The following is a 20,302-nucleotide window of genomic DNA, read 5'->3' as shown; positions in this document are numbered from 1 at the left end:
GAATGCAATAAATGTTTGGAAATGACTCTACTTCATAGAACGGTACAAAGCTTTCGTGTAGGCATGTTGGATGTAAATCATGTTGTCATCACAGTTATGTGGATGTGCACAATAGTGAATATGTAATAGGTGCAGAAATGTATGCTTCACTCTTTTATTTGATCATTTGTTGCAGAAGAAAGGATATGAAGCGATACAATGGTGTATCTAATCTTTCCCTAAAAGCTCGCCAAAATGCATCGATGAATTATAGAATGCAATTAGACATAATAGATGAATGTAGATCGAAATCACGATGTAAGAACATGTGGTTTCCTATTTATGATGCTTTTCTTGCAAGCAATCATTATGGTTATCTTCTTAATGTTTCCCACTACAATACATAAATATTGAATCATGTTGGTTCTTCATTTTAGAGTCTTCTTATGCAATGGACGGTGACAGATTTGCATGGCCTTTGTAGAATCATAGGTATGTAAAGATCAAATGTCTTTCTTGTGGGTTTGGCGGTGCAACAATGATTGCAATACATGATATGGTGCTTGATGTCCACAAATATGTGTGATGAGGATTCATAGGGTATTCATAGGATATATGATATGCTTAGTTTTAGTTTTATTAGTTTTATCCCTCTTATGTAAAAGGCCAAAAGTAAAGAGTAAATGTTAGTTTCCTAGTTGTTAGGAGGTTAGCATAAATTAGTATATATGGTTTTATTGTTATTCTTTTCCATCTCACGTTGAGATTTGGAAAAGCTTATAATAGTTTTTATTTTCCATCTCACATGGAGATTTGGAAAATATTTCTAAATCCCTTATTTTAGGCAACATAGTGCCTATATATATTTGTATCTTTCTCCTCACGGGGATATGGGAACAACAATGAAATTTTGCAACTTTTTTTGTAGAGAAATTTGTCTTTGATTAGAATTTGTTCTTTGACTTGGGGATTATATTTGATTGAAATTGAATCTCTGTTTTTGTTTCCTTTCATATTTCCATATCAGTTGGTATTAGAGCATTCCTTGACCCTTGGGATTGGTGTGCACATTTAAATTCAATTATCAAAAATAATTTCAGTTCTGGAGCTCTCAACAAAAGGAGAAAATCTCTGAAGCTTATTCATTCATTTGTGGAGAATTTTTCATCCAAAACCAGGTGGAGGTGATTTCTTGCAAAAGTGAGCACTATATTCTTCAAATTTTTGTACAATTTCTTTAGAAACCTGAGCTGTTCTTTTATAAACTGCTCTTTATATATAAAATATTGGTGTAAATGGTTTATATGGATAGAAGCATCGTTCAAAGAGCTTTCTAGAACATTTTATGGTTCTGAATTTTGATGTGTTTTGAGAAAGATATACAATAGTACTAATTATACATCACCTTTATGTAATCATTTTAAGCTAAAATTATTTAAAAGAATACCTCAGTTCATTTATTTTTACCACCAAGGAGGGTATGTAGATCATGTCAATATAAGTTTGTAATGGTGCAATTTGCACATATGTTTTGTTTCTCATTTTGTTTTGTGTCAATCTTGAGAGAATGACTTAATACATTTAAATGTCCATTAAAGTGCAATTTCATGTGAAGTTGTGATCCTTCCTACATATTTGTTGTCCATTCACTTGCACATATTCCCTTGTATGTATATCCTACCTTAACCATATACACTCATACTTTGGTCTATCCACCCAACGAGTGCATTAGTTTTTTGCTTACTTGTGTGCATATTCCTATGCATCTATTGCCCACTTTGAGATGTGTGTTTCCATATCCAAAGCTATTTAATAGCATACACTTTTTTTCATGACATTCTAAGTGTTGGAATCTACTGGGAAAGTGAGATACTGGGCTGGGGGGGGGGGGGGGCGGGTGAATTAGGATCTCCAAAACTTTTACCGCTTCAAACATAAACCATTCTAAGCTTAACTCACCAACTCCCCATTGACCTCAATCATGCAACATCGTGTAATATCATATCTAACATCTAATATCATGAATAAAACACATAAGCAAGTAATCAACCTGGGGGGGACCGGGTTGGGGGGGTGTTGAATCAGGATCTTCAAAACTTTTACCACTTCAAACATAAACCATTGTAAGCTTAATTCACCAACTCCCCATTAACCTTAATCATGCAACATCATGTAATATCCTAAGTTGCCGATTCGGGTTCGGGGACGGGTTCGGGTTCGTGGGTTCGGGCAATTTTTTTTTCCCATTTGGGTTCATGGGTGGTTTTGTTCGTATATATATATACACACACAGAAGAGAAACATGCATAGTTGCAAAACAAAGTCATTTCACAATATGAACAAGTGTTGCTTGATCATTGATCAATGCCAAATGCCTAAGGGTTTCGGGTCCCTTCAAAACATGTTTCTACCTGAATCTAAAAACATTAAATACTCACTCATTAATATATCTTCATGATTGTAAAGAAAATTATACATTGAATTACTAAATTGCAAAACATGGACTAGATCATCAAATAATACATTGAATTGCTAAATTGCAAAACAAAGACTAGTTCATCAAATAATAAAGTTTGAAACATGATGATAGATGACGAGTGTTTAGTAGTTTATCAATAATCATAGTATCAAATGCCCTTCAAGGGTCAATTGGATCATCATAAAATGAGGGATCAATGGCTTCATCCCCAACTGCAACTATATCTAGATCTTCATCATTGGAACCCAAATTGGTTCCACTAGTCCCATATGCCGCTATATCATCGTCCTCCTCCTTGACATAAGGGATTAGATGAGTGAAATGTTTTTCATTAAGTTATTTTGAGAGTTACATAAGAAAACAATTTAAAAAACACACTCTTTAAAGTTGTTTTAGCCCTGGGTTCGCTGTGGGTTCGTCTAGGTTCGCTCCAGCAAGGACCCGGACGAGTCCACAATCAAAACTAAGGACCCTGCCCGGACTCGCAGTGAACCCAGGGGCGAATCCGGACTCGTGCAGACCTGGACCCGAATCCGAGCAGTAGGGGATGAATCTGGCAACTTAGGTAATATCATATCTAACATCTAATAACATGAATAAAACACATTAGCAAGTAATCAACACATGACAGAAGATTTGGTAATGCAAAAATCCTTCAAGGTGAAAGAATAATTGCGGTGGGGATGACACCCACAAAATCTTCACTAGTGTAGTAACAAAGTGCTTGTTAGGGCTACAATTTGATTACTTTTGATGATCTACCTTGTGAGGGGTCTGCTCTGTATTAAATAGGATTATAATTATTTCATAAATATATATCTTGGAATTAATATGTTTTATCTAATTCTTTAATTCTTTCACTATACCTCTAGGAGTTAAACACACACACATACACAATCATATTCCTATCACTTGTTATCATGGTGATATAAGCAAGGAAGATGATACGTGCAAAAAGCATGCCAACAATCAAAGCATTTCTTTAATCTTTGCTTATTTCAAATATGAAAAGCAATCTAGCATAGTTTTATATGTATGCTCTATGTCTACATTGTGTCTTCATGCATTAATGTGTTTGCTTTGTGTCTACTTAGTGTCTTCATGCATTTGAGTGTCTACATTGTGTTTGCATCGTGTCTTCATGCATTATTGTTCCTACTTCGTGTATGCTTCGTATTTTCATTTATATGCTCTCACATAAGTCATCATATATTAACACATGTACTTTTGCAAGTGTTTAATAGATACAGTAGAAAGATAATGAATCCAAACTATAAATTAATTAAGATCACATCATTTGCTTGAGGACAAGCAAATTCGAGAGGGGTGGACTTGTCATGAGCCCTGATTAGTGTGTACAATACAAATTATGTTAAACATGAATAATAATCTTGATATAAATCAAGGTAATATTAATAATTAATATTCATCTATAAATAATAAATAATAATAAAATTAAATATAATTTACTATTATTAAATTAACTATAGTCTAAAATATATATTATAAACAAGGTCACCGGGAGATGGGGAGACTTCGAGGTCTCCGGTACTAGTATTGGTACCGGTACGACAATTTTTCAAATAGGAGACGGGGGTACTTGGAGACGGCAATTTTTTATTTTTATTTTTTTACTAGTTTAAAGAATCTAATAGTAAAAGTAAATACAAAATTTGAAAATAGTAATACTGTAAGACTAAAAGACTAAAGTAAATAATAATAGTAATGTCACATTAAAAATTAAAATAGACTCAGAGTCAAAGATTTCAAAACTCACATGATCACAATATTGTATCTCATAGACATATTTGTTTTTCAAATATTGCATATGATCACCATCATATCAGATTGATAATCGCTGAGATTATCATTACATATTCAAATTTTAAATTCAAAAAAGTATAGTTTGATGCTGAATTGCCAATATGCAAACAAAAATGAACACTTTGTACAATGAACAAAAAACAGAAATATATCTAGTATTAGTATGTCGATGGTACTATCATCTGCTCCACAAGGTTGTGATCATCCATCTCAAAGTCTTCAGCTATCATGCTCTCCAAAAAATCATCACTCTCCAAAAATATTTTAAATGATTTAATCATTTAAATTGTCGAATAAAAATAAAATTTTAAAGTGTTTCTAATGTTTTTAAAGTAATTAATTTATTAAATAAAATATTTTAAATGATTCAATCATTTAAATTGTCAGTGGTCTTAATTTTTGCATTAAAAACATTAGAATGAGGGTTAAAATATATAAAATTATTTAATATTATATTTTACATTTATATTTTATCAGGAGACTTCGGGGAGACTTCACTTTTTGGATAAGGAGACGGGGAGACTTTAGGAGACTTCGTCATGAAGTCTCCAACCTTTTTTGAGGTCTTCGGAGACGCGAAAAGTCTCCGAGACGCGTCTTGGTCTCCGAGACACAACTTTAGGGGGGGAGATGGGTCTCCCCGTAACCATGATTATAAACTATATCAAATATATTATCAATTGATAAATATTAAAACATATGAAATAGTATTAATAATCTCATAACAAAATAATATTAAATATATAAAATAAAATGTCTTTAAAAATCTAAAGGACATGACCTTTGAAAATGCAACTTATATAATTCTCAATGCAAGAGAACATTGGGGAAATTATCACTGAATTTTATTGAAGAAAATAACCCAAAAAAGTGGCACAAAAGTAAGGATCATTACAGTAACAATGATTCACAAAACTTCTTAACTACCTGCCATATTGGTTGATTTAAAACAAACACAGTTCACTTCTTTTGATGCTTGCAGTTTGGTTAACAATATCATCAAACAATGTGAACAGAAATTGAACCCATTCTTAGCAAGGGGCAAGATTGTAGAAGGAAGGAAGGAATATTTGTTTCAGCCTATAAGGGTCATGAGAAGGAAGAGAAAATTCAATCGTTTGGGCAGCCTAGTAGGGACAAAGCTGACGATATTCTCAGGGACTACAAGGCTGAAAAAGTCACAACCATGGATCAGCTACCTGGAGGTTCAATGGAGTCTCCATGCATTATGACATCATGTATGTTGGTTGATGAAACATCCTTTGAATCAGCTATTTATGTAGTAGCAATAGAGGGTAGGCATGAGGATATTTATTTTTATGATGATAAAACTTTCAGCTAGTATAATGTTGATTGGATGAAGCATTGTAATTTAGTCTTTGAGATGGATGCTGATTGGATATTGCAGAATCCACTATTTGAGTTTGATGATGCAACACCTTTTGATATTGATCAAGAGTCACAGATTAATGCTGATTGCAGCCAGGGGGTGACTGATTTACTACATTTGACAGAGGAGCATAATACTGATTACAAATCAGCCTTGGATAGTAACTTGGCTAACAGTATGGCCAAGGAACTTGTAAGGAGAAAGGGCAATGCTGATGGGTATTCATTGATTGATTCTTCTCATTTATCTAGTGCCTATGGTTACTCTACCATCACAGATGTTGAGCATGATGACAATACATGGTTTGTTACACTTCCCTTCACAAAGGAGGAAGCCATATCTAGCTTGCTTCTTGAGTAAAATTATAGTTTCAGCATACATGTTGGAGGAGCAGTGTTGTGGCAGTTGGATAACTTGGACATTCTACATTTTTTTAGTATGAAGTGACAGGATATTCTAGATAACCAAGAAGGTGGATGGCCTTTTTGTTTGTAGGACCTAGGAGGATCAGTCACATGGTCTTTATTATTTCTAGGGGCTGGATGGCATGATGTTTAATTCCAATCTCTATTTGACTCTAGCAGCGGTTGTGATCTCAGTTGGATTGAGGATTTTCTCACATATGATAGCACTATTGGGTATGTTGATTTGATAGATTATGCACATGGAGTTATCCAGGATTGTGATATTAGTATGATTGATGCATTGTGGTGGAGAAGTGATGAACAACTACACAATTTGAGGCATGTTATTTGTATCGGAGTGGTGTAGCAATTTTGCGGAGCAGCTTTCTTGAGATTGATATGGGACCGTTGTTATTATATTGTAGACTCATGATTGCTTGAGGGTAAGCAATCTCGAGGCGGGAGGACTCGTAATGTCCCCTTTTTGGGGCAATATGGATTCCGAAGTTAAATTCATAAAACATTAAAATTGGCTTATGAGAGTTTAAATTAGAATTTATAAAATGGGTCAACTTAATAATATAGAGAGAGTTAAAAGGTGTCAAAGAAGGAAACAAACTAAGGGAGAGGAAGGAAGCTCAAGAGTCACATTTTGGGTCTTTAAAAGAGGGACAAAGAGCTCATTTGGATATGCCTGAATATTGATTTGGTTTGAGATTTCTTTTGGAGAAATTAAGGAAGCTTCAGCTTCTATTTAAGATCTGAGAACGCCAACCCTTAGGTTTTTCTTGGGTGGATTGGACATAGCCCCAATCCATCAGTTGTGGTAAGTTCGCGATGGAGTTCGTAGTTGCATTTTAGGTTCATTTCTGATTATCCAATCTAATTGTTATCACTGTTTTTACGATTGGATTGTTATTGTATTGTTGGTTTATAATGCAATAATGAATTCTAGAGTATTTGTTGGTTATTTCTATGAGCATTTAGTGGCAAATATTGCTGGACTTCATTGCATAATTTATTTGTTTATATTCTGAAAATTATTGTGGTAAAAGGTGGGGAGAATATCCGATTGGGATATTACACCTTTTACCTTACACTTGGTGCATCGTACTTCCTTGTTTTCCTTGGAGCATTTTTTCTCCGCCTTCAACTCCTTTATCATGTATACAATATCACATCGAGGGGCTTGTATAGTTTTTGATTTAGTATTTTGTAGCCTAAACAATCATAAGATTTGTTTATTAAAGATTTATAAATTAATGTCTCCTTGGGCATTAACTTCAAAGTTACATTAATTTTTTTTTTTTATTAATAATATTTCGTTTTTGACTGGAATTACAAACCTGTGAGACCACAAATTTGAGGGACCTCATCCCCGAATCCAACACCCAAGACTTGCAAGCACAAAAAGCCCAGCAGGGACACCAAGGCTGAGGGGCACAACCACTACACCCAACGTGGGTTTGACACAGAGTCCGCGAGTACTCCTAGCCTAGCGACGATCTTGAAAGTTGACCACCATTATCTCAATCTCCATTGATGTTTGGCCTGAACACCAAAATCTCCATCATCATTACTTTGCCATACACGTGCATCAAACCACCACCACACACGAAAACCAAGACAGGCCCAACCATCATTCGCACTGTTTGGGCCAAGCAGGGATTTGAACCTTGGTTATACCATTAACAATGCAACCACAACACCACTACAGCTCAAGGTGATCCCCAGAGTCACTTGAATAATTAAATAAATGTGTATGTGATATATTATAATTAAATATGATAACATAAGCAGTTTTTTCAATCATGCATTTCGATTTATAGATATGTCAAAATGGTATCAGATATTGAAACTTGAAACTGAAAGTGCCAAGGTGTAATTGATGATAGGAATCAAGATTCAAGACCAAAATTGAAATGGTGATATACTATAAATAGCTATGGGCTCCAAGAAATGTAGAGCACAAACTAGGTGGCCAAAAAACCTTTTGAAAACATCACAACGAATGTGACTAACAATAAGAGCTCAACATCATAAATAAATACCGAAAGAAGAATATTGAGAAGGCTTCATGAGCAATGTAGCTCACTAGAGTCTAACCATCCACATTAGCCTATGGGAAGCCAAAGGATAGGCTAACAAACACCAAACTGGATAGAGTTAGAGAAGGGATTATACACACATGAATGCTAATGTAAAATTCAATATTTCTAATTGTTTGGAAAAAAATAGAAATGTAAAAACAAATTTTAAAAAGCATGGAAATAAAAATAAGAAATAATACTTACCCATAAGATGTCTAAACATATCTAAATCTAGCTTTCACAAATTCTTAAAATCTCCAAAAGAAAAATTAAAGAATGGTTGTTGTGAATTGAGAAGTGAGGGTGAAAGCCTTAAAAAAAAAGAAAGCCACATTTTTAGGTGTTTTGTGTGCTGATTGTCTGACATGTGTGCGATTTGAGTTGTAAACTTGAATTCAGCAAGTATTGGTGAGGACTTGCTTCAAGTTTCATCTTACAACTTCTGGAGTCCTACTTGGAAGTAAGTGGCTGAGCTATTTAGCACACTTTGCAACTTGCTAGTAGCTGTCGTTTAAGAAAGCTCTCAGTAAGTTTATCGTCCATGGTTTGGAGAGCATCAAAGCATATTAAACAAACTGTTGTATAAGGTATATATGATGAATGTAGAATAAGCCCTAAATATGACATATAATGGTCTATAAAAATCTATTATGTTGATAAAGTCATTCTGGAATGTAGAAAAATAGATTGTTGACCCAACCCTCAAGTTAACGTCATTAGTAGTCTTGTTTGATTCTAAGGTGGGAAAATGACCCGACTTATTAAAGATTGAAGGCCTGCTTAATATCTTTGTTGCAGGCATTGGGCTAAACCCAATTATGATATGAGCTAGGATCAAAACAATGAACCAGTGGTCTCAAACTGTAGGAAGATGCTGGTGAACATTGACTGGCCCCTATTAAGAATAACCATACAGTTGAATGGCTAGTAAGTTACCATTGAGTGCGGATAAACATTGAGTGGTGCCTAGTAAGAATTACTATAATAGGTTTGTTAATGGCCATCCAGTAGTTCTCACCCCAAGGTTGAAAGCAACAGTGATTTCATTATTTCCAGTAGAATGGTTTCTCAAATTTTATCACATGCTAGGGATGGATGTCTCTTGTTACAATTTGTGAATGTTGGTGCAGAGAAGGTCATTTGGATTCTATAACAATCAACATTTTTGTTTGTTAGCACTTACTGTGCACCATTTGTCTTTTCATAAAATGTACCCTAACAAATTGCATTTACTAAGTGGATTATTATTACAGAATATAATCATTCACATTCATAGTTTTTCATGGTAAACAATGGGCTGATATTGGATGTGTAATCTCAGAAACACTCCATTTCTGACACATAGAGTAGCTTGCCCCAAGTATCTAAAACTTGGTTTGAAGGGCAATTTAAAAAAATTATTATGCCCCTATAGGCTATAAGTCTTAGGTTTTACTAATTCATTGTTTAATTTTCATACTTTGAGTTTGATTGCTAACTAGTTTTAGTATTTTTCCTTTCTTTTTGAAAGGATGCTTTGGAACTTGATCAGCTTATCAACCACTTGATAAACAAAGAAGAATCAGAGGGTGTGGTTCTACTTGGTCACAGTACTGGTTGTCAAGTGAGTTGAGATGTTTTTATGTTGAATATCTGACGTTTTTAATTGCCAAATCTTAAGGCAGGAATGCTTATGATTTATTTTTTACTCAGGATATTGTGCATTACATGCGGTCAAATACTGCCTGTTCAAAAGCAGTGCGGGCAACAATCTTACAGGTGATGATTCTGATTTAATTGTGCAATTCATCTTTTTTTAAAATAGCAGCTATTCACATATGATATATGAACCGTACATCAAACTTTAAGATTATCTCTTCCTTGTCATCAAATGAAATATAAAATGTCCATGCATATTACAGAATAATAGTTATAGAGAAATTTGCTTTTTGTAATTTGTTTAACTAACAAGAGGATAGTTGTGAAAACTTGTTGGGGGCTTATGGTCTTTTCATGGCTAACCTATTTTGTTTGATTTGCTAGGTATTGCATATTGTTTTCTTAACATTTTAAAGTATTCAACCTCTTGTTTTACATGCAAGCAAGGTGATAGACATAAAGTTTAGCCATTTCTAATTCTTTTTATAGAAATTAAAATGAATAGTTGAAAGACAGTGTACAACATCAAATGAATAGTTGAAAGACAGTGTACACATCTGCAATGTTTCATCTAGATCAAATAGATCCCCATGCTACTGTGCCTCTATAAGCTATTGGGATGTTTTGTTAATAATTTAGAAAAATTAGGTAACCTCATAGTGTATTTATTTTTTATGGATGGTATCATGTCAAAAGGTCGCTCTATGTTTTATGCCCATTTATGTCATAGTGAATGTGTCCAAATCTCTTCCCACTTCCATCCTTTTGGACATAGAGACTGGTGAACAGAAGCATATTGTGGACATGGAACGGACAAGTTTAGACTGGTTTGCACATGAAAACATGGGCATTTAAGGAATTTGTGCCCTAAGTGAAACTCAAGAGTATGATATTGGCAGAGGAGATCTTCTAAATGCCTTCACTTCGATTTAACTCAGCAACTTCTAGCGAATAATATAAAGTTAATTGTGGTTGGAACAATTTCATTGCTCCAGTGAAGGACAATAGAAGGCAATCAATTCCCTGAATTGCTGAAGCTTTAGTTGATTTTCCTGTTTTGGCATCTCTAAGTCCTTCCAAGAGAGGTGGAGACTATCCAAAATAGTACATATAGCTTTGGGTGGCATTTTAAGGGCTAGTTCTAGTGGATGACTATTGACAACTTAGTAGATTCTGCACAAATTTTGGAGCTAAACCGTGAAGTCACCTTAAAAGATTATGAAGAGACTCACAATTATCAAACTGGGTCAAAAAAATTAAACCAAATTGTGGTCGGAAAGGGAAAAGAGGCAGGGATCTTGGAGTTGAGATCACACAATAGGAAGTCAGGGTTGGGAAACAAAAATAAATCAATATGTATCTGAGTCCAAGGAGAGTGAAATCCTCTCCAAAGCAGATATCATGCTAATCCAATGAAAAATACTGTTATGGAAATTATAAAGATGGAACTGGACAGTTGTAAATGCAAGAGATGACTTTGGGGGATTGGGCATTTTTTGATTGAAACTCCTAGTTGAGATAGAACCCACCAGGGAAAGGATGAATTGAGAATTTTCTAGAATAAGCTTCTTTTCATCCAATAAGTTTTTGGCCCCCTTGTTTAGTATAATGGCCTCGTGGGAAATTTATTGAAAACGAGATCTTGGGATCAAGTCTTTTTGGTTTCAGCTACAATCAGCATTGTGCCTCCATTCACCCTCTTTCTATCATCAACCTTGTTGGCCCAAGCTGCATTTGTGTTTGTTGTGAATGTGGCCAACTTGACCAAGCATCTGCATTGAGTTGGGGGCAAGTTTCTTCGTTTGCAAGGTTGAATTGTTGGGTCTATGAAGCTGGCAGATATTGGGGATCCAAGTACCAGCTTGTACTTGGGGACGTCAGATTCTGACCTCTCCAAGTACGTGGCTGTACATGTGGGGTCAGATAAAGACCTCTCCAAGTACAAGGCTGTACATGGAGAGGTTGGATTCTGACCTCTGCAAGAACAAGCTAATTCATCATTGTTTTTCTTACATTGCCTCCTACACTTGAAATCTTCCCCTTGCTTGGAATATGATGATTTAGATTGAACCTCAATTTAAAATATGAGGTTAAATCATGAGTTTCTGGCATTTGAAGATACGATTTCATGCCCTTGATGGGAAAATTGCACTCTCTACCAGCCTTGATCAGACTTGTCATAGTTGAAAATATTCACTCTTATGGTGGCAATTGATATGAAGTCAAAGTGCATCCTCTCCTTGAGGTGGGGAGGGGGGATGAGGGGCCGAGTATCACCTTCTACTTGGCGAGGTTGGATACTGATCTCTCCAAGTACAAGCTCCAAGTTATCCTTCATGAAATTTGCATGTCTTCTTTCCTCCAAAAACTTCACTTCACCTTCAACTCTTTCAAGTGATGAATTTGATGTTGATTTCACCTTGAAATTTAAGACTTGATCATGTCTTTTCTCCTCTGTTTACAGATCTGATTTTGGTGATTTTCATGGAGAAGGTTGTCTTCAACTTGGATCAGATTTATTATGGTCAAGAGTCCTGATTTATACCTTGAAACCTTCATGTTTCAAGCAAGAAGTCACATGGAATTGAAATTGGATCATGATAAGAGGTGGAACTTTGGGGGTTCAAGTACCACCTTGTATTTGGGGAGGTTGAATTCCGACCTGTCCAAGTACAAGGCTGTACATGGGGAGGTCAGAGTCCAACTTCTCCAATTACAACTGTCGAAGTTACCCCAAGTACGTATGCTTGCCTTATGCAATTTCGTGAATTCACCCTTTCTCTCCTGACTTTCTCCCATTCACTTCCCAATAAATATCGAAAATTCATATTTTTTGTGTTCCTAACTTTGCCTTATGGTTGCATCTTGTCTTGCATTATGTTTAACTTCACACCAAATAATTGTCTCCATCTTCATCTTGATTTTAACTCTCCATCTCTCCCTACCAGATTTCCAATTTCTCCAAATGATGAGAACCTAGACTCCAAACCAGACTTGCGATTGCCACATCAGACTCGAGTCTCCTAGACTCAATCCTACTGTGGCATTTGACTAAATTGTGGACGCTTTTCTCATGACTTCATTCTTCTCTATCACATGACTCTCAATTGGACATGATTTGCATCAAAAGTTGTTCAAAGCTCAAATTCACCTCGTTGCTCTGGACACTCCGAAATTGCCACTAAACGAAAGCTCACTAAGACACCTACCCTACAGCCAAGCCAAAAGAGGGGGTCCCCATTTTCAATGGGATGATGATGTGAAAAGGTCACAACATGTCTCCATCCTTATGCTTCAGAAAATATAATTTACTCCATCAAACAAAGGAATGCAATTAGTGGAAAAGCCAAGTCCATCATTACCAGCCATTGTGCACTTTTCAAGATCTACCTTAAAGCTTCTTAGACTCTTTTCTGAAGGAATTGTTCTTTGATGCCAATTGAAGAGCACACACTAATACTTTTTAGTGGGATAATTTCGAAAACATCAAGAAAACGACACATGCAAGAACACAGAGATTAAGTGGAAATCCTTGAGGGGAAAGACTATAGCAAAATATTGCTTCTTACCAACGATAGGAAACTACCCACACAGGACACCGATCTTACAATTGTAAGCTCCAACTCACTTGAAGCTCCACCTCCCTATGAACACTGATTCAGTACGAGGCACTCACCTCCAATAAACTCTACTTGAAAAACTTCTTTGTACAATGCCAATCTTCATAAATGCGTACTTTCTTCTCTGCTTATCATTGCGTATCTCTGATTTTTCATTACTAGAAAAGCATCATCTTCTCAGACTCCATTTCCTTTTCATTTCGTAGACAGAAGAAACTTTATTGTGTCTTTGTCAAATTCAACTTGTACATAGATCTGTATGATTATCGTTTTCTGTTTCTAGAAAACACCTCTCTCAATGACCAAAAAACACTGCATTCATAAAGCAACAATCTTACATGATGTTTTCCTTTTTTGGGTTTCAATACTCTTAATGAATTCAAGATCTACTAAAAAGGGTGCTGCTGTTTGGATTCTCAAATTGGAAGATTTCTAAAATATCTCAGCACCCATATCTGATCATAAAACCTTATAAATTCTGTTTGTAAATGTGAATTATATCTTTCTTTTAATGACACATTAAATATTTTTATAATGACATGAATCAGATTCACTTTATCTCATTATATCCTCAAACATTCTTTTCTTGTTTTCTTCTAAATGTGGCAGCCAAATTTATGTGATTTGCTTTCCTTTCTTGGCAGCAGCAAAAACTGATTTCATTTTATCTAAATCTTCTCCACCTTGGTGCCCAACACAAAACATTTTGATTTTCATACGCATCTTTCGTTTCTGGCAGATAACTCTAATATTTTAGCTTAGCTTTTCTTTAAACCTTATCTGCTTTTCTTTCTTTTCTTGGCAATGCTTACCTTCATTAAATCACATATCTTTATATCTTCATGGAGGCACTCATATTTGCTTTAAGGGGGGCGCTCTTTTTCTTTGGATGTTTTAACCATGCTGCTGTCTCCTTTTACATGCTAACTTTCCTTTATCTAACACTGCAGGTTTTCTCCTATATCTTGGCATGTGTAGGGCAGCACTATCAAACACTAAGAAAATTCTTTCTAACACAGCAACATATTCTTTCTGACAGAAGGTTTTTATATATTTTTGCATCCTTCAAGCTTTGACATCAATGACAATTATCCAACAGTTCAATAGGATTGAACTTAGTTCATCTCAGCCTTCGTGGGGATGAAAAACCTCTTGGATAAGATTAATCTTGGCTGTGAAATATCCTCTGTGGTTATTGCAGTGTGGCTCATTCGTGACTACATGTTGGGCGAAAAGACTCAAGTACAATTGAAGAATTTTGGCAATTTGTGAAGGCAACACAAATTGTTTTAAGAATTTGCAGTGTATTGTTGGAAAGGATAGAGTTTTGTTGTTGGTCTGAATTAACTGGTATCCTGTGGTTGATTATCTTCACTATATTGCTGAGCAATTGAGGAACTGATTTCATGTCATTTGCATTTTCTGGGTGTGGAGGTTGAGTGTAGGGTGGGGGAATATGATCGTATCCATTACTGGAATTGAATATCTCAGATTTCTAATGGTCTGAACGTTTGGTGCCAAGTTGATGAGTTTGAGGATAGGTATTAACTGATGTAGAGATAGTTTTTCTGGTCAATAAGAATAAATCCTATAGTGGCATGAATCTTGCATACGACTGGATGATTAGACAGGATAGGTGTTTAACTACAACCTCTATTGCTAGGCATTTTTGTAATGTGTGAAGTCATTAACCTTGGAGGTTTGTTTGTGTTCCTTTGGGTCTGGTGTGTGGATTTTACCCTTTGCAGGGTTATTATTACATTTCCTTGACATTATTCTTCCTATGGAGTTGGTTGAGAGAAACAAGCAATCTGTCAGAGACTCTGAATTTGTTTGGGCTCTCGGAATAGTGCTGGCCAGCCATCCTTCCGCTGGGAGGTTGTGAGACTGTGGGTGTCATGACAGACCTATTGCTGCTGAAAAGAGAACATGCCCACGAGTTTATAAGACCTAGTTGATCCATGGCACGAGAAACTGAAACAACCCGAGCGCATGATGTTCAATATTTAAGGTGTGAGTTGATGCTATTTGATGTGTTCTACCTGCCTCAAGGAAAAATTATAAACCGCTGTTTTGAAAGACTTCCCCTGTTTCCTGTTGAAGGATCTGTTTGCTTTTATTATCAGCTTCTGTTCATGTTAACTGCTATGTAATGGTCAGAGTATTGAATACTTGCTGCTGTAATCTGTTATTGAGTAGCAATCAAAAAATAAGGGTTCAGAAACTTCTGAAATAAATTGCTGTTACTGTCATAACTTCCTTGTATATGTAAAATTGCTGCATATCAGCTGATTCAAATGCTATTTATGGTAGCTATATAAAAGCAATCTGTTATTGAAGTTTGATTATTGCTATCAGTTTTTATCTTCTATGTATGATTCAAGACTTTTGTGAACATTACAATAACTTGCAACTACGGTATCATATGCACATGCATACAAATATGTTTCATGCCATCTGTTCGACAAATTATCTATAATGAAAAGGTTGCCCACGACTGTTGGATCTTACAAATATGCTAATAACAGGATTCATTGTTGCATCTTTTGTTATGTTACCAATAGCAATCTAAAAAAATAAGATCATGACAAAATTGAACTCATTAGATTACTCATGTACTTTGTGTAAAATGTCACAAAAAATACTAGGGCCAACAACTTCATTCTAAGAGCAGAAATTTGTATTGGATAAGTTCATTATAATCATCAACATTCTGAAAATAAAGTAATAAAGGAGATTTGTCTTTATGTGTTAGTTTTATTTTAGATTCTGCTTGCAGGCACCTGTTAGTGACAGGGAATATAGAGCTACCCTTCCTGAAACTGCAGCTATGATTGACTTGGCAGCAAGCATGATCAAGGAAGGTAGAGAAATGGACCTAATGCCTAGAGAAGCGAATCTGGATGCTCCTATTACTGCTTACAGGTTTCCATCTGACAATCACACTTAGTTCAAATTTGGTTAAAAACTAAGGTTTCCATATTTACCTCTGAATTAATGGAAATGCTCTGAATTTATGTGAAAGATGATTGGAGTATTTTAATATTGGCTTTTCAAATTTGGATAATATATTTTATTGGTGATGTAATCTTTTGTTTCTGAGAGATTTTTTCTTGTCATGTTTTGTAGTAAAGAGATTCATCGTAGATACATATATCTTTGAGATCAATGGAGAACTCAGCAGTAAATTTTATGGAGATCGGTGATGCTAGTTATAGAAGCAAATGTTTCATGTTCAGAGGGACATTATGAAGCATTGCACAAGTGTCATTGTGTAAATGTAGATGACAAAACTGCTTTTGTCAATATGGCAGAATCATCTTAATCTGCATTTTTCTGAATCCACATATATTGTGCTATCCCACCTCTTTATTTATTTTTACTGAAAAACAATATCTACTTGAAACTACAACACACTCAGAACCAATGAGCAAGCAACAGAGTTTTCTGTTATTACAATCTCTGGTATGCTGGATAAGGTTATAACTCTGCTGTTACAAGATTCATCATGATGATTTTGTTTGAATAATCGTAGGCTGTTTCAATTTTGTTACATAGATACCAAAGTAGGAAGGAATACATATAATGCCAACTGAATCTTCCTTGGAACTGCAAGTGACCTTGTGAAAGAAGCATTATATGCTGATTACAGACCCGCTGTTGCAGATTGGTGCCATGGACAGCAAGTAGCAATCAAACTATTGTATCCACATTGTAGGAAGACTACCTAGCTGAAGCGATAGTACCATCTTGTCTGCCTTTAGACTCAGCACAAGTTCAAACTCCAGAAATTTACTTGGCTAGAATTGTAGAATGCACTAGGGTCAGATGACTGAAAGCTGTTGAATACCTGAACACTGGTATATGCCAAAAGAACGCTGTCTAACTCCACTCCGAAAGTTTCTCCAAACTCCCAAACACTCAAAAGTGACATGTACACTTCACTCTAAACCTCAACCAATGTACACGTCAACTCAGACAGGGCTGAAATGTGTTCCAGATGTAAATACAGATCTGCATTGACTGTTCTGGGCAGAAATATCATGACAATAACATGAAACTAGAGTCCTTTGATGGCACACAGGCTCGTTTTGAGCATAGCAGACTCATAAATATTTGATTGGTTACGTAGTAAAAATATTGAATGCATGCTACAAGTAACAAAGCTAATATTCATATTCTGTATTATAAATGGCAAGATGACATCTAAATACTAGGCAATAAATGTTCAATATACCATTTGGTGCCATAATTATAGGGTAACGTTAGTAGAGTGAGTGAAGTAGCAGTCAATTTTCAGATGGATAATGACTGTGATGGTAACTTCAACTTATTTTAGATTAGATTGGTCTATGGTAGATTACATGACTTGACAATTTTTGGTGCGGTCATTGATTCTTCACCCAATCTCGGCCAAATGAGGTTTGTAGCATTGGTTATAAACTATTAAAGGAAAGGAAAAGAGAAAAAAGATAGAAATAATATCAGAGGTTTATCAAAAGTGGTAATATAATGACAGTAGTTTGCTTTGGTTTTAAAAAGAAAAATAGTAAAATTGTTTCCAGCTGCACTTGTCATATCCCCAATTGGATATTTGCCCATATCTCTCAAAAAAATCTCAGAAGTCTTAAACAAATAATCTTAACCAGCAAAAATACCAAAAAATATCTAGATGAATGTATATTTTCAGAAACGAATTTGCATTTAATCTCTAGCAGAACAATATCAGAATCCAATCTTAAATATAGAAATACCAGTCAGATTGGAAAACTAGAAAAGAAATTTATGCACAAGTGATATACTTGTTTGATATCTACAGTATACAATGGGTTTCCATCCAGTGCCTCCAAGCTTGAAGGTTTCCATCCTCAAACTGGTCGAAAGCTGAAGCTTTTCAGAACTGTCTAAGAGAAAGAAGAAATCCAATAACATAAACCACTGCAAATGAACTCTCTTTCTCCTTTGAAGCCTGTCGTCAGTAGAAATTGTGTATCAGCCGACGGGTCCCTTCGGAAAGGTTCTTGTTATGTAGCCGACGGGTCCCTTCAGAAAGGTTTTTGTTATGTAGCGACATGTTGTATGTGGCTGACGGACTCCTTCGGAAAAGTTCTTCGGAAAGTATTTATAACCCCTTCGGGAAGCATTGTATTCATCTTATCATTGAAGCATAATGTAATGTCTTTGGCATATGCGAATAAAATAAGAAGTTCTGCTATTCATATCTATTGTCTGTGCGTTGATTTCTCTACCCAGTATGGTAAGCATTTGGCGCCATTGCCCGATGGACCTGGTATGCAGGCAGGTGGATATGAATTAAATGCCGAATCAATTGAACAAAGATAAGAATAAACTGAAGGAAAAAGATGACATACGCGTTGCGCAGGAAAATTTAATTTTGGCTTAGCAGACAGAGCGCCGAAGGAGATTTTAGAAGATTGCCGACGGAAACAGGAGCGCGGAAGGATTGTTGAAGGAGACTCGACAACGGCTTGATTTGGTGGAAGAAGCGAGGGAGGAGTTTCTGAATCTGCATACGCCACGGGAAGAGAATCCTGACGGAAGTAGATCGACTCGCACGGCTCGGAGTGTCCGGGGAGCACGAGCGTGGAGTGACCTCTTCATCCGAGATATACTTCCGGAACGGATAGCTTCGGAGGACGAAACCTCTTTTTCACCAAACAATGCGGAAGTCGAAAACAACGTGGTTGTTGCAAACAGCGTGGGTGTTGAAAACAGTGCGGAAGTTGAAAATAGCGCGGGTGTTGCAAATAGTGCGCGTGTGCAGAACAGCGCGGGTGTCCAGAACAGCGCGGGTGTGCAGAACAGCGCGGGTGTTCAAAACAGCACGGGAGCTCAGAACAGCGCAGGTGCTCAAAACAGTGCGGGAGTGCAAAACAACGCAGGTACACAACAAAACCCCCAACATACAGTGAGAATGGCAGGTCCGAAAGAAAAGTTGCCTAAATTTGATGGTGATGAAGCAGCTGATCCCATTCGACATTGTAAAACATGTGAAACGATCTCGAGAGCGAATGGCATAACAAATGCGAACGAATGGGTTCGACAGTTTCCAGCCACCCTACGGGGTGTTGCGATTGATTGTTTTACTGACATAGATCTGCAGAAATTAAACACTTGGGATAACATTAAGGAGTTTTGTGTAGAATTTCAAATATTGCGCGATGATAATGAGATCGTCAACGAGATATTCAATACCAAGCAGAAGAAGAATGAAACAGTATGGGTCTTCGCCAGGAGGTTGAAGGACTTAATAAGTAAAATGGAGAATAAGCCGGCAGATGGGCTCCATAAAAGATGGTTCATTGAAGGCCTTCACCCAAAGCTGCGGAAAAAGATGAAGATCGTGCCACCATCGACATATACTGAAGTATACAATCAGGCATTGAACCTCGAAAGTGAACAGAAGACAAAGAAGAAGAAGAAGACCAGCTCATCCGATTCAGATGACGATGAACCTTCAGGAGAAGATAGCAGCGACGATGAAGGCAGCAGTAAGAAAATCCGTTCTCTTCAGAAGGCATGCTTCGGATGATGAAAAAGTTCAAAAACATGAACAAGGAGACTAAGGGCAATGACCTATGGTGTACGGAGTGCAAGAAAGGCGGCCATACGAAGGGATCCTGCCCAAAAGATCAATTGTGTGAGATTTGCCAGATTATGGGACACTCGGTAAAGGAATGCCCTTTCAATTTGAAAACAAGAACACTGCAGCAAGTGTTCCTGACACAGGAGGCATCCCTGTGAGGAGGGAACAGGAACAATAGTACGAAAGGTGCCACATCGGGAGGATATAGAAACAATCAGCGCGGTCAAAACAACAACAATAATGGCGGGAGGAGTTGAATCCAGTACGATGC

The 20,302-nt window shown here is 36.3% G+C and overlaps 1 protein-coding gene across 2 annotated transcripts in view; it reads left to right on the top strand.

The window, feature by feature from the left end:
• The window catches only part of LOC149578471 (alpha/beta-Hydrolases superfamily protein), a 90,838-nt gene that overhangs the window by 11,410 nt on the left and 59,126 nt on the right, over positions 1-20,302 (top strand). For both annotated transcript variants that reach the window (XM_089829304.1, XM_089829307.1), the window contains exons 4-6: positions 9,677-9,769; positions 9,859-9,924; positions 16,204-16,349. In XM_089829304.1, coding sequence (XP_089685430.1) covers positions 9,677-9,769; positions 9,859-9,924; positions 16,204-16,349 — 305 coding nt within the window. The remainder of the gene's footprint in view (positions 1-9,676; positions 9,770-9,858; positions 9,925-16,203; positions 16,350-20,302) is intronic.

This window comes from Cupressus sempervirens, chromosome 1, assembly GCF_028749045.1.
Source record: "Cupressus sempervirens isolate cs-2001-9-10 chromosome 1, ASM2874904v1, whole genome shotgun sequence".
Taxonomy (NCBI): Eukaryota; Viridiplantae; Streptophyta; class Pinopsida; order Cupressales; family Cupressaceae; genus Cupressus; species Cupressus sempervirens.
This window is presented reverse-complemented; position numbering and strand designations above follow the sequence as displayed.